General features: G+C 51.4%; 1 protein-coding gene across 2 annotated transcripts in view; it reads right to left on the bottom strand.

Annotated features, from left to right (window-relative positions):
* The window catches only part of Igsf9b (immunoglobulin superfamily member 9B), a 46,104-nt gene extending 32,537 nt beyond the window's left edge, over positions 1-13,567 (bottom strand). The window contains exons 1-3 of one of the 2 annotated variants that reach the window (XM_028763912.1): positions 13,460-13,567; positions 3,165-3,362; positions 1,121-1,267 (exon numbers count right to left, since the gene is read on the bottom strand). In XM_028763912.1, coding sequence (XP_028619745.1) covers positions 1,121-1,267; positions 3,165-3,362; positions 13,460-13,523 — 409 coding nt within the window. In that variant the 5' untranslated portion in view covers positions 13,524-13,567. The remainder of the gene's footprint in view (positions 1-1,120; positions 1,268-3,164; positions 3,363-13,459) is intronic. The other variant, XM_028763913.1, reaches the window with a different exon arrangement.
* Between the last annotated feature and the right edge of the window lie 1,742 nt (positions 13,568-15,309).

Genomic DNA, 15,309 nt, shown 5'->3' with positions numbered 1-15,309 from the left:
CACTGGCTGCTCTTCCAGAGGTCATGAGTTCAATTCCCAGCAACCACATGGTAGCTCATGACCACCTATAATGAAATTTGGTGTCCTCTTCTGATCTGCAGGCATACCTGCAGGCATAACACTGTATACATAATAAATAAATAAAAGAAAAAAAAGAAAAAACTAAAATATGCTATTGTCCCCAGACAACATCTCGAGGTGATGCCAGACCCAGGGACAGTATGAGACTCACCCAACCCCACTGGAAAGGGGAGACAGAACCATTCTTCAGGTAAAACATCTCACAAGAAATTTCTAGTGTAGGAGCAGTGAATCTTCTTTTCTGGCTATGGTATCTCTAACCCCAGACTTACACTGGGTGCAGCACATCTCAGTATGTATGCTATTAAAACCTCACCCTATGTGAAGCCCCTCAGACCACTAACACTGTGGACCCAGAACACCCCAGCCTAGACCAAGACTGGAACTCAGCAAGCTCACCCAGACCTCCCTGCCCTAGTCAGACACTTGAAAAGTATCTGTGCATAGCACAATCCATTTAATATGAGCTATAAATAACTGACAGCCATTAAAACGGTTCCTCTTCCCAGGATTCTCACATTTTATTAGCTGGTAAACCCTGTTGAAGCAGGAAATGGGTCTGAGTTTACTCAACAGTATTTACCTAGCAGCTGGTGTGGGGCTAGCAAAGTTAACAGACCCTTGGTACTTATTACCCAAATAAATGCACTCAACGAGAAACTAAATGAGCAACCTGGAAAGATTCATGCTGATATTCAAGGAACTCCACCTGAGAAGAGGCACAGCCTGGGCTAGCAGAGTCATCCGAGACTAGAAAATGACACCAACACTGACTAATCCAAACCTCCTGGTTCCCAAAAGCAGATTCAAACCTTCCCCAGAGGAACTCTGATGGGACCCTGCACACGGGGGACCTGCTGCTTTCGCACACTCTACTGACCCACAAATTCCAGGAATATATCAAAGGAGTGTAAAGGAGACACTAACAAAGATCGTGTGGGACCAGGGCTTATTGGGGCTCCTCTCAGTAGAGGAGCTTCCTCCAGAGTAGGCCTCAGAGGTCATCTTAGTTGGCCATTGCCAAGAAAGATTTACGTACCGTTAATGGTGAGATGAACCCAGCTGCCGTTATGGAATGTGTCATACTGCTGGTCCAGCATGAGTACTTTGCACTCGTACCAACCCTGGTCCTCAGAGCGCACCTGCTCCAGCCGCAGAGATGCTTTGTCATGAAGACTGGCCCGGCCTGGGAGAACACAGTGGACAGAGCCCAGTAAGTCATCTGAGAAAATCTATCAGCATTCTTATTCCCCCAGCCAAAGACAAAGGGACCCATCATAACCTTCAGAACACTTCCCATGGCAGTGTCACCAAATGGCAGTCAGCACCCACAGTAGAAGGCAAAGGCAAACTGCCTTGGTCATGGTGCCACAAGCCCTCCCCAAGTGGCCCTACACCAGCCTACAAGGGCAGCTTGCTGTGTGTGTGGCACTGACAATAGCCTCTGATCCTTAAAATATGCCCATTCGTTTGGAGATCCAGGGCAAAAGAAAGGCATGATGGGTGCAGGGATGAGAAGAGAGAGATGGAAAAGGATTGACTGGGGGAGTGTCTCAGCTGAGGTACCAAGGACTTACTTACCTGATCCAACATCCTTGTCTGGCTTCCCTGAACAGGCAGAGTTAAGACAGGCCAGGGTCATACGTTTGGCCCCTCCCATTCCTGCTACTAGTACCAAGATGACATATCCCCCCAAAGACCAGCCTAGAAGGGGCAGGCAAGGCAAGGCTAGCGGTTCGTCCTTAACTTTTAACTACCTCTGTGACACAAAGGGCATAGCAGAGTCCTGCCCACACTGCAGTGGACAAAGCAACCCAGAGACCCCTCTTGCTTCATCTTTCACTCTAGCCCACATCCATTCAAATCAAAACCACTTCTTCCGCTGTTTGCCTCTCTGCCTCAGAGTCAAGCCTTCCTTGTAAGAACTCTGATGCCAGTCAGCTTAAAAAGACTATCAAAGTTAATCCTAGCCAAAAGGAGGGTGGGGGACATAGACTCAGAAGAGAGCCAAACAGGAAAGGGTCTGTAATACAGGTCCTGTAATCCCTGCTACTCAAGAGGCTAAGGCAGGAGGATTGTGGGTAAGAAGCTCGGAGAGGGCAATTTAGGGATACCCTGGTACATATAGAGGCTGGGGTGGAACTCAAAGGCAGAGTAATGGCATGGCAAGTGCAAAGCTTTGAGTTCCATATTCAGTACCAAAAGGAGAGAGAGGGAGAGAAGGAGGGAGGGGGGAGAGAGGGAAGGAGGGAAGGAGGACAGAGGGAGCGAAAGAAAAAAGAATGCATGCATTCTCAGAGAAGGTAATTCAGACTTCAGAAGCCATGGTAAAAAGAAAGGTAAAAAGCAGGGTCCTACCTGTCTCCTGACTGCCTTTCAGCTCCAGCACACACTCACACTCAGAGACATACACATGCACACACCCTGCGCCCTCTTCCCTGGCAGGTTGGTGGGACGGCAGCAGTGAGTCACAGGGAGACCATGCTGGCAGAATAATTACAGAGCAAGACATAAACGGGGCCAGGGAAAAGGGTGGGGGGATAGTAGAGAGGAGCTGAGATCTGATGTCTGCCAAGAGCACAGACAGCAAGAAGTGAAGATGCATACCAGACTCTGCACAGGACACCCCAACTTCAGAGCCAGGAGAGTGGGGGCATACAGACAGCTGATCCTGCAACCCGAGCTGTGTCATACCTCGGAAAGGGTGGAGCTGTCTGACTCCCTTCCCCCTCTGCCCTTTGCTTCCTCCAAAGGAGCCTCTTTCTAGCTTGCCCTGGAGTCCTAGCCCTCAGCACATCCACAGGATGAAGACACAGGCTTCACGTCTGCCTCTTCTACTTCCTCTCCTACTTATGGTGAAAACCCACTAGAGGGCAAAAAGAGAAGGGAAAAGGCAAAGAGCATGAAGAACAGAGATAATAGGCCCAGTCAAGAGAAAGATCAGAAGTGACAGAGAAAACTGAAGAGTAAATGGGACTCGGCAGATGCGGCTGAGCCCTGAAAAGGAGGTGTAACACAACCAAAACCTGAGGGGGTAGGGGGTGGAGAGAAAGGGGGAACAGCTCTCATCCCTCACAGCTTACCTGCATACTCAGGGTCCACATGTGGGGGATAGTAGCCAAACTTGATGAAGATAGGGATGGGGACCCCAAACTTGAACCACTCTACAACATAGGGTGGAGGCTGTCCTGTCACTGGGTGGATTACGTCGCATCTCAGAACCACACCTTCGCCAGCTCGAGCAGTCACAAACTCCGGTTCCTCTCGCAGGCCGTGGGCACCTAACAAGGACAGCCAAGGTGACACGTGAGGAATCGGCAAGAAGATCCTGCTCCTACAGTTTATGCTGATATCCAACCCTTCTTCCCCATTTCTGAACCTACCCTTCCCTCTCCAACGGTCTCTAGTATACCCAGGACACCCACCTCCCTCTGCCCTAAGGACAGTCAAGCTTCCTGTATAACGTAAGAAGAGAAGAAGAAAGGAGGGGGTGTCCCATTCTCTCTAGTCTTGCAAGCAAGACTTCACAACCAAAGACCCAAAAAGCAGCAGATACAACCACGCCTGGCCTGCCTTCCTCAGGTATCCCCTGTACTTCGAAAAAGCATCAGGAGCTATAGACATGGGGTATGAAGGGCTTTCAGCCCTTGGGGTGCTGCCCAGCTGTAGTCCCTCTGAACATACTGCAGTCTTTCCGAAGCAGGGCACTTCCCACTGGAGCCTGGTGGGCGAAGGCAGAGCCTGCCTCCTCCTCTGCCCCACCCCCAGCTCAGCCTGGTGTTAAAGCTCTAAACAAGAGGGCTCCATACAGGAGCGGGGAATCCCTAACAAGCTAAGGAGGCTGCTTGGCAACACCAGAGGGAAAGCCCCGTGGGCCTGAGCGGTCTTTCCAGCCCCTCCTCCAACCCACTGCGCCAGCCTTGCTGCAGAGGGGAGCAGGAGGCACTGCAGCCCTCCAATTTCCAGGCTTTGAATCTATTAGACTCTCACAGTAGCCCCAGACATCACTGTTAAGGGAGAAAGATGGTGATGACAAAGGAGGGGAAACTGGAGCAATCCCCTATCTTTCACAGAGGACATCAGAATCAGGGAGCTAGCAAGGGCACACCCATATAGGGAAGAGGGTAAGGGAGGGTGGCTGGCAGGAGAGGCCTCCACCCTAGCCAAACTGCAGGCTTGAGGAGCCAGGAAAGAGGCTATCTCTGGGGACATTGTTCACACATCAGAGCAAACAGAACCTAAAGAACATCTACAGCTGCACACCCTCCTCACATCAGAAAGGGAGAGGGAGATGACAAGGTGACCTTGATTATTTCTCCCTCTGAGAAGGACAGCCTCATCTTTGCCTTCCTTCAAGTGCCCATGACTCCCCCAAGCTAACTACACACTTTCCCCTTTACCACCCTCCAAGCCCAGCTCTCCAGAGCAGTACCAAGGACAGCAGCCTCCACTGGCTACAAGCCAGAAGCCTGTTGGGCCCTCCCACCCAAAGTCGCCTACAGGAGAGCAAGAGAGCTTTTGTGGATCCACCTCTGCTCTTCTTCACCTCTGACCTTATGAGCTCATGCCTCTGTCTGGCCTTCACATCTGTGTGCCTAGCTATGTGTGTGTGTTCCTGATCACTGTCTACTTCTGTGTCCTCAGTACCAGCTTCTCTCCTTTCTCTAGGTCTCATGTTTTTTTTCTTTCTGACTCCTTCTCTAGGTATCTGTCTTTGTCTCTTTCTGGCATGTGAGAGTGTGTGTCTGTCTGTGTGTGTGCGTGTGTGTGTGTGCTCTCTCTCTCTCTCTCTCTCTCTCTCTCTCTCTCTCTCTCTCTCTCCTGCTCCTTCCTCATGTCTCTCTGTCAAGCCTCCATCTCTGTTTCTTTCTCTTACTCCCACCTATGTGGGTGATTCTGTCTACCTGCCTGCCTCTCTCTCTCTCTCTCTCTCTCTCTCTCTCTCTCTCTCTGTGTGTGTGTGTATGTGTGTGTGTGTGTGTGTGTGTGTGTGTTGTGGACAAAGAAGCCTGTGGATTTCTGCTGCCCTATGACAGGAAAAGGGGCTTTGCCTGATTGTCAGAAATGGGGAGCTTTTCTATGTGCATGTGTGTTTCTTGTCTGTACCTCTCCAAGGAGTGTGTCGCCTGTGTCTCCTTCTCCCCCCCAGCTCCCAGCTCCCTCCCTCTTCTCTGCAACTTGCGGAAGGAGGAGGCAGAGAGGGAAGCAAGCCCTTGCAGAAGCCTATTGGCTCTCGGTGACATCACTGTTTTCTAGAGAAAGAGCTAAGATCACTGAATATTTTTGGAGCAAAGCAGAGTGTTGCACTCACCTGCCAGAGGCCCAGGCAGGTTTCCTAGCCTCCCTTCCCCCAACCTGGCTACAGGCTGTTTGCAGCCCAGACCCTCCAGAAAAGAAGAGAGCCCAGCTGCAGGGAGTGCCTCTCAGCGTCCCCCACATCCCATAGGACACACGGGGGGAGGGGGGGAAGTCTACTGAATCCAGGCATACAAAGAGCAGAACTGGACCAAGAGGAATGAGTTCCCAGCAGAATCCATGAGCCAGAATGATGGGGATGGCAGTGAGGCTGGGGGAGTGTACATGTGTGTATGTGTACATATATGCACACACGTGAAAACTATCTGCAGCACAGCCTGTAGGGAGATTAGGAGGCAAACTATAAAAGCCAAGGAAAGCAGACGGGTGTTTTTCCCAGGGCCAGATTACCTGAAGGTGGGCAAAGAGGCTCACTAAAGGCAGCATGTTTACCCCTAGAGTATAGGCAGAAGGAAGAGAGTTGAAGAACTTCAGGAAGCTCTAATAGTCAACTTCTGCTCTGGACAACAGGCTGCCAAGTCCAAGGCTCTGGAGGGCAATGCCCAGAGGTAGGTCACCTTTGGCATGGGTCCCCACAGTGCCAGCTGCTCATTTGCACCTGCACTGCCTGGTTCTCTCTGCATCTCAATAAGGCAGCCTCTTCACACCTCCCTTCCCAGCCCAGGAAGGAAGGCTGCAGGTTCACACTCCTGGCCTCAGCCAGCCCCTGGACTAGGTCCTGAGTCCCAAGCATGAAACACACCCCCAAATAGCAGGGCAAGCACTCTCCCACCCAACATCTCTTCTCCAGGGCATTCCAAACACAAACAAGTGACTGCAGAGTGGATGCATCCCAAAGATGACACACAAGACAAAATGAGACAGGTTTCTCCACAAGGAAGACGAGGGGGAAGCCATGTCTCAGCCTCCACACTCAATATAAGTTCTCCTGGGTTTCTGGATCTGAAAATAGTCATCTTCTCTTTCCCTTCTTATACACACACACACACACACACACACACACACACACAGTATGTTCCCTCACTCTATCACCCACAGATACTTTTCTCTAGGCCTCATAGTCTCTGAGCCAAAATATGTCTAATAAACATCTCTCCAGAAAAGCTCAATGAGTGTGTTTGGGGGAGGGGGGTCATTAGCCTAGCTAATGGGGGGCTTGAAAAAGGAGAAATTGGGAATCAAACACAAGAGCAATCAAACTACCATCCAGGAGTGAAAGAGACTCAGGTCAGGAAATTAGGAGAAAGGGGCACAAATGAATCTCCTACAAGCTGGTTGTATGTCCAACCCAACTAGGGAGTCACTCGGGCAATTCCCATAACAAAGAGACATTGGAACTCAAAGAACCCTAGAACTAAGAATCAGAGCTGAGCCTACATAAGGCAGGAAGACATATTTGTCCCCAGTAGGGCCACAGAGAGCAGCTGGAAGGCAGGGGAAGGATAATGCTTAAAAATAATGATCACAGATCTCTCCCTTACACTGGCTTTGCCTTGGGGTGGGCACATCAAAAAAGCTAGGAAACGCCCTGAGCCTCACACAGCACTTTTCAAGAGGGCAGACTGTGGTCTTATATGCCTAGCAAATCTGAATCCTGAGTGGCTGCCCAGCCTACTTTAGGGCTATGCCACCCTGGCAGGAAAGAGAAAGCAAGAGGGCAGGTGGATGGAACAGGCCCCTACAGGTTGGCTGACCTTTTGGGAAGCCCATAGGATACAAATCTCCCATTCTCTGGGACAGGTGGTACCCAGTGGGTAGCTGAGTCCAAAGCTGCCAGCAAACACCCTTTGAGCATAGAACTATAAAGCATCCAAGGATTGGCACAGCCCCACATCCAATAGTCACAACCTGGAGCCAGGAAAGGGCTGGGAAGGAAGGGTCCTGAGGATAGAAAACTACTTCTAAGTAGCAGGAGAAGAGACAAGAGGCAAGTATAGAAACCTCCCTGCAGCTGGGAGGCAAGCAGAACACACTACCCAGCTCCACCACATACAGGGTCTGTACTAGGGGTACAATGCTACATGTCTATAGTGTGGCCCCTGACACAGCTCTGCTATCTCTGTCTTCCAAATGGACACAGTATATGGCTTCCCAAAAGTTACCTATGTAACAAATAGTAGGTCAAGAGTCCTTCCAGAACCCAGGTGACCAAAGCCTCTCTCCTCTATACAGAGTCAGAGCTTCCACCCACAGTCAGCATAGGTTCTGAGAGTCCAGACTCTGCATCCCAAGACCACAGATGGATTACAGAATAGGCCTTCCTCCTAGAAGCATCTAGATCAGATGCAATATCACTGGCTGATTCTGGTGAAGGTCACTCTACCTGGTCCTGAAAGCCCTGCTGGGTTGGATCATGGCTAAGAGGAGGGAAGACATAAGCTGACTACCAGCCTCCATGGCTCCTCATGGCAGCCTCCTCTTCCTCCTCCTCTGGGCACCAGACTCTAAAACCACAGGCCTGTTGTCTAATAATACCAGCGACAGCCACCGCCACCTCCATCTGCCAGCCTAAAAATAATCCCTGCTGAGTCCAAAAAAGACACAGCCCCCAATAGTCCCCCAATCCCTCCTCCTCGACAGGCCAGAAGGCTCCAGGAGATTCCAGGAAGCCGGTAGACTTGGGCTCTCGCCACATGGGAGGCACACACCCAGAGGAGGACCTAAGGACAGCAGAAAGTTGGCTCCTGCCACCCAGTACCAAGTAAGGAGCACACAGAGAGTCTAGCCTGGAGAGGAGACCAGTACCCAGGACATGAGGGTGTCCCATTCTCTACACACACAGGTTGGGTATGTTTGAGGCCATCTATGGTATCTATCTTCCTTCTACCTAGAAAGGACTCTCACATTCTAGAAAAGCCCTACCTTGCTGTAGCTCCCGACCAATATCCTCACAGCCTTTCTACACTCCTCCCAGGAGGCCAAGGGATAAAGTTGGATAAGCTCCTACTTTAGAAACAGCAAGGTACTAGGTGGACTGGGGCTCCACCTCCAACCCCTCTGGCTGGACTACCACCACCTCCTCCAATAGCATCAGTGGTGCCAGTGCTATTAGTGACCTTAATTTGCTGGGCTAGATTATATTTCCAAGAGCCCTTTCCCCAGGAGCCATGGGCAGGAAGGAAGTCTGTAATTCAATCTCGGTCCATAGCTCCTCAGCAGAAAAGTGAAGCCATACCTCCTCCCTACACCCACAACCTAGCCTTACCACCTGGAAGGAAGCCTGTCCTCACACAGCCTGTGTACCCCACAGAGCATCCTGGTATGCATACCACAAGGCTGGCCAGTGAGGGCACCACAGATCAGACAGGCATTGGGAATGAGTGGGAGATTACTTCTAGTAGAACAATGGCATCCCTGCTCTGAACCAGGATGAGGGCAGTGACCACTGGTACAGTCTGTGCCCATGAACAAGCTTTATGCCACATCCCTACATCTAGGGGCCACTTGACCAGGAAGAAGATAAGGGAGCAGCAAAGAAGGCAGAAGGCCAGGAAGTTTATCAGTCCCTCTTTGTCAGAAGGTCAGGCAGGCATGTCCCAGCCCTGACCTCACAGAACTTACAAAACCCTCACAGAGGCCCCATCTCCACTCACCACTCTCCTGATTACTCATTCGAGAGCGAATAGGAAAGCAGGAAGATTTCTAAGAAAAATAGGTCAGTTGCCTCCGGCAGACCAGACCACACCCATGGGCAGTGCCCCTGGGGCAGAAGCCTGACTGCAAGCTGCTCCTCCAACCCCAATCCTCTACCGTCTCCCCAGGCACCCAGAGCTTTCTTTATCTCCCCTGGACTGTGTCAGGCTGATGGCAACTAATGCCTCCTAGCAAGAGAGGCAGTCAGCTCCCAGTGAGCCGCGTCTCTACCCTGTTACTTAGGCTTTCTCTATTGAACCTCAGACAGTCTATCGTCCCAGCTTTATGAGCTGGAGCCTTCAACTCTAAGAACATCTGGGCTATGGGGATGCAGCTGCAGAGCAGCGAACTGGGAAGCAAGCAGCTTGCTGAGCAGTCCCGCTGTATCCCAAAGTATTCAAAAGAGGGGCTCCTACCTCAAGCTTGTACATAAATCTTCCTGTCCTGATGTGTTCCATGCAAGTGCACACAAACACACAAGTGTTTGCAAGTGCATGGTACACATCTACCTAAGTGTAAACACTGGTTACAGAGGCGTGTATACATACATACAGGGATAAATATATGTGTGCACACATTTAAAAATATGCATACTCACACATGCATATAGGAATACACATAACACATCCTGGGCGCATATGTATACGTACACATGCACAGACACATACACATGCACGCTCTTCTAAGAAGCCAAAAGTTCTTACCAATCACAGCTCATCAAGATCCACTCTGCACACAAACTGTTCAACCCATCCCTGGAAGCAGAGGGAAGGGGGTCACTCCCGGGTTGGGGTTGGGGAGGGCAGCTGAGAAGCCTCCAGAAGGGAGCAGCTCTCATGGAGACAAGAATCAGTTAAATCTCACTGCTCCTGGTGCTTTCCTCACTGGGCCTCACCTCCCACCCCCGCACTTTCAGTGCTAACTGGAGGACTGCAGGGAAACCTAATGAGCACCCAGCAGAACGGAGAAAAAAGCAAAACCGTACATGCTGGCCAACTCTGAGAGCTAGGGGCTGCTCTGCTGAGGACAGAGAGGAAGCCTAGACCCGGGAAAGTACCAGGCACAGCAAAAAAGGAAGGGATATCAGCTCTGAACATCTAACCAAGCAACCTTTGCTCCTTGAGAAAGCAGATCCCAGCTTTCTGTCTCAGATATAAACATGAAACCACCTGAACCTGGGACCTGACAACTCCAGAGCCTGGTGTATACTGGACCATGGGCCTACTGCTTCCAGCGGACTCTTCCTGGTACTCAGCATCATGCTGCCTCCCACACGTACCCATTCCAGCTTCTTGCAGGGGGGCCTCCTACCAGACACACCCCTGCCTCCATGTAAATGCCCTGAGACACACTCATACCAACACTCACTACCCACTTCCTGCACCAAGTCCTTCCCAGCTGAGAGGCTGCCCTGGGGTAGCTCCCCCATCCCCATCTCCATCTACAAAGGGAAGCTGGGTGGACAAAGCCAGAGAGAACAGAGGGCACTGCTCCAATCACAAGCAGAATCTGAATCAGACCTTAATTTGCCCGGATGCACAGGAGCCAGAGAGTCCACCAACAGACTCTGTGGCAGGCAGGGGAGGTAGCACTTGAAATGAGGAACGGACTTCCCTCTCTTACAGGAGGTTGAATGTCAATTATACCTTGCTCGGGATTTCCACAGAGTGTGGAAACTCCCCCAGGTTGCTGGGCAGATATCTGTGATGCAGAGACCACCACATCAATAGCCTTCCTCTCTTCTCCCCACCCCCTCCCTCTCTCCTTCTCCTCTCTCTGTCTCTCTCTCTCTCTCTCTCTCTCTCTCTCTCTCTCTCTCTCTCTCTCTGAGTTTCTCCATGTAACCATGGCTATCCTGAAACTCTCTCTGTGCAACAGAGATCCACCTGCCTCTGCCTTTCTCTTCTCTTTACCCTCCCAACTGGATCACAGATCTCAGTTACTTCCAAGATACCTAACCAAAGTCAAAAGGAGTAATCCATGCCGACCTTTGTGCCAGACTTGCAAGCTGACAGTTTGATAGGCCTGATCCTTTTCACCTAGAGTGACTCCTGCTTCGGACAATTCTAGAAGAAGCATCTCGCGGTCTCTGGGGTTGAAGGATTTCTCCAAAGTCACCTCTGCCACTCACAGAACATCTGGATCCCATAAGGCCCCTCATCAGCACCAGCAACCCTGGCCTCACAGCCAAGCAGGTGCCCTTCCCCCTCTGTAGGCTGGGCTCTGCATCCTTCCTGTAGCATCTGGCAGCCAGCAATACTTCAGCTTTGCAGACCTTGTAAAGGACTTCCAAGCAATTCTGCATGCCCCACCCACACTTCCCTGGGATGCAGGAGAGATTCTACCAGACAAGGTCAGCCCATGAAGGGGTCTAGCTTCCTCAGAGGCAATCCTCTGACTGTCCCTCCAACACACTCCTAACTCTCAGCTCCCTGAATAGCCCAAAGGGAAGAAACTGATTAGGAGCTAGGAATCCCATAGATACTGAAATACTAGCATTGATGTCTGCCGAGCACATACTTCACAATAGGCACCCAGTCACTTCATCACAGAACTGTTCACACACTCCAAGCCTCCAAATTCCTACAGCTAACCCACTTTCCACTGAGGTAAGAGACATTTGAAAAAGCTGAGAAATTTGTTCAAGGTCACGGGGTGAGCAAGTGGGACAGCCTGGATTTGAATTCTGTCCATTTATCAATAAGTATATGTCTGTAATTGCCTCATTGAGCCATTTTAGACTAAAAAGAACCCAAGACCAATCAGGTCATCCTTGTTCCCGACAGAAGAGTAGGAGTTCCAGACAGAAGGACCAATAACCTTCAAGTCTAACAACCTTCAACATTTGAAAATTCCTCCTTCAGTCTAGCCATTCTGCGAATCTCTGCAATATAAACCCAATTTTCCTTAGTCTGTGTTTAAATTTAAAAAAAAAAAAAAAGTCTGTCCCTATGCCTACACCCTCGCTAAAGTTAGGAAGCTAGTTCAAGGGTCCTCTAGTGTCTCCTCAGTTCAGATCCCAGCACAACCTTTTGTGCTTTCAGAAACAGCCCCATAGCAGAATAAACCAAAACCTAGAGGGGAGGAGGAGGAGGTCACTGGAAGACTTCATGGAAAGGGGGAGGGGAGAGGCACAGCAACATCCACCTTTTTTCCATAAGCTTCTGAGGTCACCCTGTCTCGGTTTTCCCACCTGACAAATGGAAACCTTTATAACCATCCCTACCATCGCAGTGCTTGATGGAAAGCTGTCCTTCCCTTTGCCTTCTTCTCTCGTTTCAGAACCCCCTCTCAAGTAGCAGAGGAGATACATTCCAATCCGGAAACTTTCTCAAACCACTCCCCCCACACACCCCAAGGCAAGGTGCATAGAAACCCGGGAAGCCCGCGCCTGCAGCAGAACCCTACTAAAAGGCTCCCTAGTTTGCAGGTCCTCGCCACCCTGTTGCCTTCCACCCACAGACCATTCCTCTCCCGCCGCCATCTCCTCCTGGCTTTGCGAACTTGCCCACAGCCGGGTCGGTTCCACGCGCAGAAACCGTGAGCTCAGAGTCCTGGCAGCTTCCAGGCTTGGCTCTGACTTCCATACAAGGGCCGAGAGCCGGGTGCCACCCAGAGCTCTGCCACCTCCAAATCGAAAGCCCTCGCGCTCAAGTATGCACCCCGTGCCTTGGCTTCTCCCTAGCTTTTTCTTGGGCTCAAACCAGAGAAGGCAGAAATAAAAATCCCGCTCGACTCTGAGACGCAGCAGGGCAGACCCCTCCCCTGCGGCCCTCGCCCCCAGGCCGCTGGGCCAGGCAGCCTGGAGCGCGGTGACAGCGCCTCCCCGGGAACTTTTGCCTGGCCGGGGCCCAGATGCAGCTAGGACGGGCGCCGGCGGACCAAGAAGAGCAGACGCTGCTTGGAGCCTCTAGGTCAATTCTGCGTGTCACCTGCCAACTGGATCCGACTTCCGCGGCCAAGACGTATGGAAAGGAAGGGCGCGGGCCGGAGAACCGAGTCCCTTAGAGACGGGTGCGGGGACTCCCAAGCTCTTAATCGCGCCTCCCTTCAAGGGCTTCTCCATCCAGCGGTGCTGTGCGGGGCTGGGACGCGCGGAATCCTGCCTAAAGACCATCAAAGTCCCCAGCAGCCAGAGTTAGAGCACTAGGGTTTCCCCAAAGCTCAGATTCGACGTGTGGTTGTGGACCAAGGGGCCCACGGTAGACCAAGTCCACTTAGATTCCAAGGCGTTCGCAGCTCTTGGACTCCTGCACCTTCCCGCCGAGTTCCTCCCACCTGCAATTCCCCGGCCCTCACCCGGGCTAGTGACCGGAGGTGCGCCTGGCCGGGGCTGGAGCCTCACCCCCGGGGTTCTGGAGCCAGAGCCTGGAGCAAGGGTCTGAGAACGCCTGGAGGGTTGGAGGAGGGATGCTGCACTTCAACTCACCTTGAGCCACAAGACCTCGGGTGCTGATCACACTTGCTATCAAAGTGGCCACATACCAAATCATAGTACTACCGCGCGCCAGCCAAGAGCCTCATCCTATCACAAAGTGCTCCTGCGTTTGCACACTTCTCGTGCCTCAGTGCCCGCTTCTCGCCCGCCTATGCCCCTTGCCGGTGCTCCTGTAGCCCGGGCGGCCCGCTCTCCATCCCTTCCTAGCTCCGCTCGTCTCGGCGCGCGCAGCCTCCAGGGCCCCGGCGCAGCGGCACCTGCACTGCCAACGGAGGCAGAGCTCAGCCAGGTCCACAGTGAAGCCTAGCCCGGCCTGTCCTGGTGGTCCGCCCCTACCGCCTGCTTATTGGACATTACCCACGAGTATAGTTACTGATTGGCTGAACTCTTTGTCTGTCGCTGCGCGAAGGAGGCGAGCCCATTTCAAGGTGCGTTGAAGTGTAGCGAGCACAGAGCCGCAGAATCATGCGCATTGCCTGAGAAAAGGCGTTGTAACGTCTTTGCTCTATTCTGTTCTAAGCTCAGACTGCATGGCAAGTTTCTGATTAAATAAATGGTAGCTTCTCTTACTGGCTAATGGGACCCTAGGAGTCTCAATAACCCTTGACAGGTCCGAGGGGATGGAGCCCCCGCCCACCTTGAGAATCCAACATCCGGTTTCTATCAAGAAAAAAAAAAAAAAAAAAAAAAGCAGTTCCCGGGAGGATCACGCTGATACAGGGATAGGGAAACCCAAGCATCCTGGGGAAACTAGGGAACGTCCTTTTCTGGAGAGCGGTTCAAAGAGACCACGTGATGCCTCCCACTCCTTTGCACACTCTTCTCTCAGAACACAGTACCTCCACCAATCGTTATATTAAGTTAGGCTCCATCCAGCCCAAAGCCAGGAGGATGACTAAAATGACCTCTAAAAGTCGCTAAATTTGGAATGAGTCATTGGCTCAGCTGCGGCGAGTCACAGACCCCTCTGGAACACATGTGCACACGTACTGCCACCCCCACTGCTGGTCATCGTTGCTCATTGCTAAAACAATTAAACTTTTTCCTCCTCCTTCTAAATAAATGCTGCTTCTCCTGCACACAAATACTGCTTCCCCCTCCTACTTTACTCAGAGCCCAACTCCATTTCAGCAGCATAAAGTCAAGGTGGAGTTGGAGAGCGATCAGGGGGTGTAGTGGAAAACCAAGGAAAAGGGAAAGGTCCTTCTCATTCCTGCAGAAGAGCTTCCTATATCCCAGGCTCCCTACTCTAGCATCTCTTCATCTCCTCCTCCAATACAACTGTGTTTACACAAAGAATAAACGAGCGTCATGAAGCCATCTACAACCATCTCACCCCAGTGTTCTGAGGCTGCGGTGGAGATGTTTATTTCAAGCATCAGAAGCGGTGCTGAGGGACAGCTCCCTAGGAGAGGCTGTTGGCCATAGAAGAAATGGAGGGGCAGCAAAGGCGAGCTCTCAATAAGCACAGAGCCCCCCACCCCCTTACACACACACACCCGCTCTGGAGCATGAAGCACCATAAAACCAATAGCTTGCTGCTAGAAAAGCCAATGTATACACATGGACTCATGTATCTCATATAGAAAGTGTCCTTGAATGATGGAGGGCCTTTTTTTTTTTTTTTGAAGAACTCCACTCTCATTGCCATCCAGGAGATGAAAACTGGGGATCCTAGACAGAGAAGCAAGCACACCGACAAATTTTTATCATCTGAATATAATCTGGAGAACTGGACTTCTGAATGCCTCCTGCTTGTCCACTCACTGCTCAATGGAACACACTCATGATTTATCATTCTGTGGATATATTCCCACGGGCCACTGCTTTATGTTCGTTCT

Source organism: Grammomys surdaster, unplaced genomic scaffold, assembly GCF_004785775.1.
Source record: "Grammomys surdaster isolate TR1022 unplaced genomic scaffold, NIH_TR_1.0 140, whole genome shotgun sequence".
Lineage (NCBI taxonomy): Eukaryota > Metazoa > Chordata > Mammalia > Rodentia > Muridae > Grammomys > Grammomys surdaster.
Note: the sequence above shows the minus strand (reverse complement) of the source record. Positions and strands in the feature narration are given on the sequence as shown.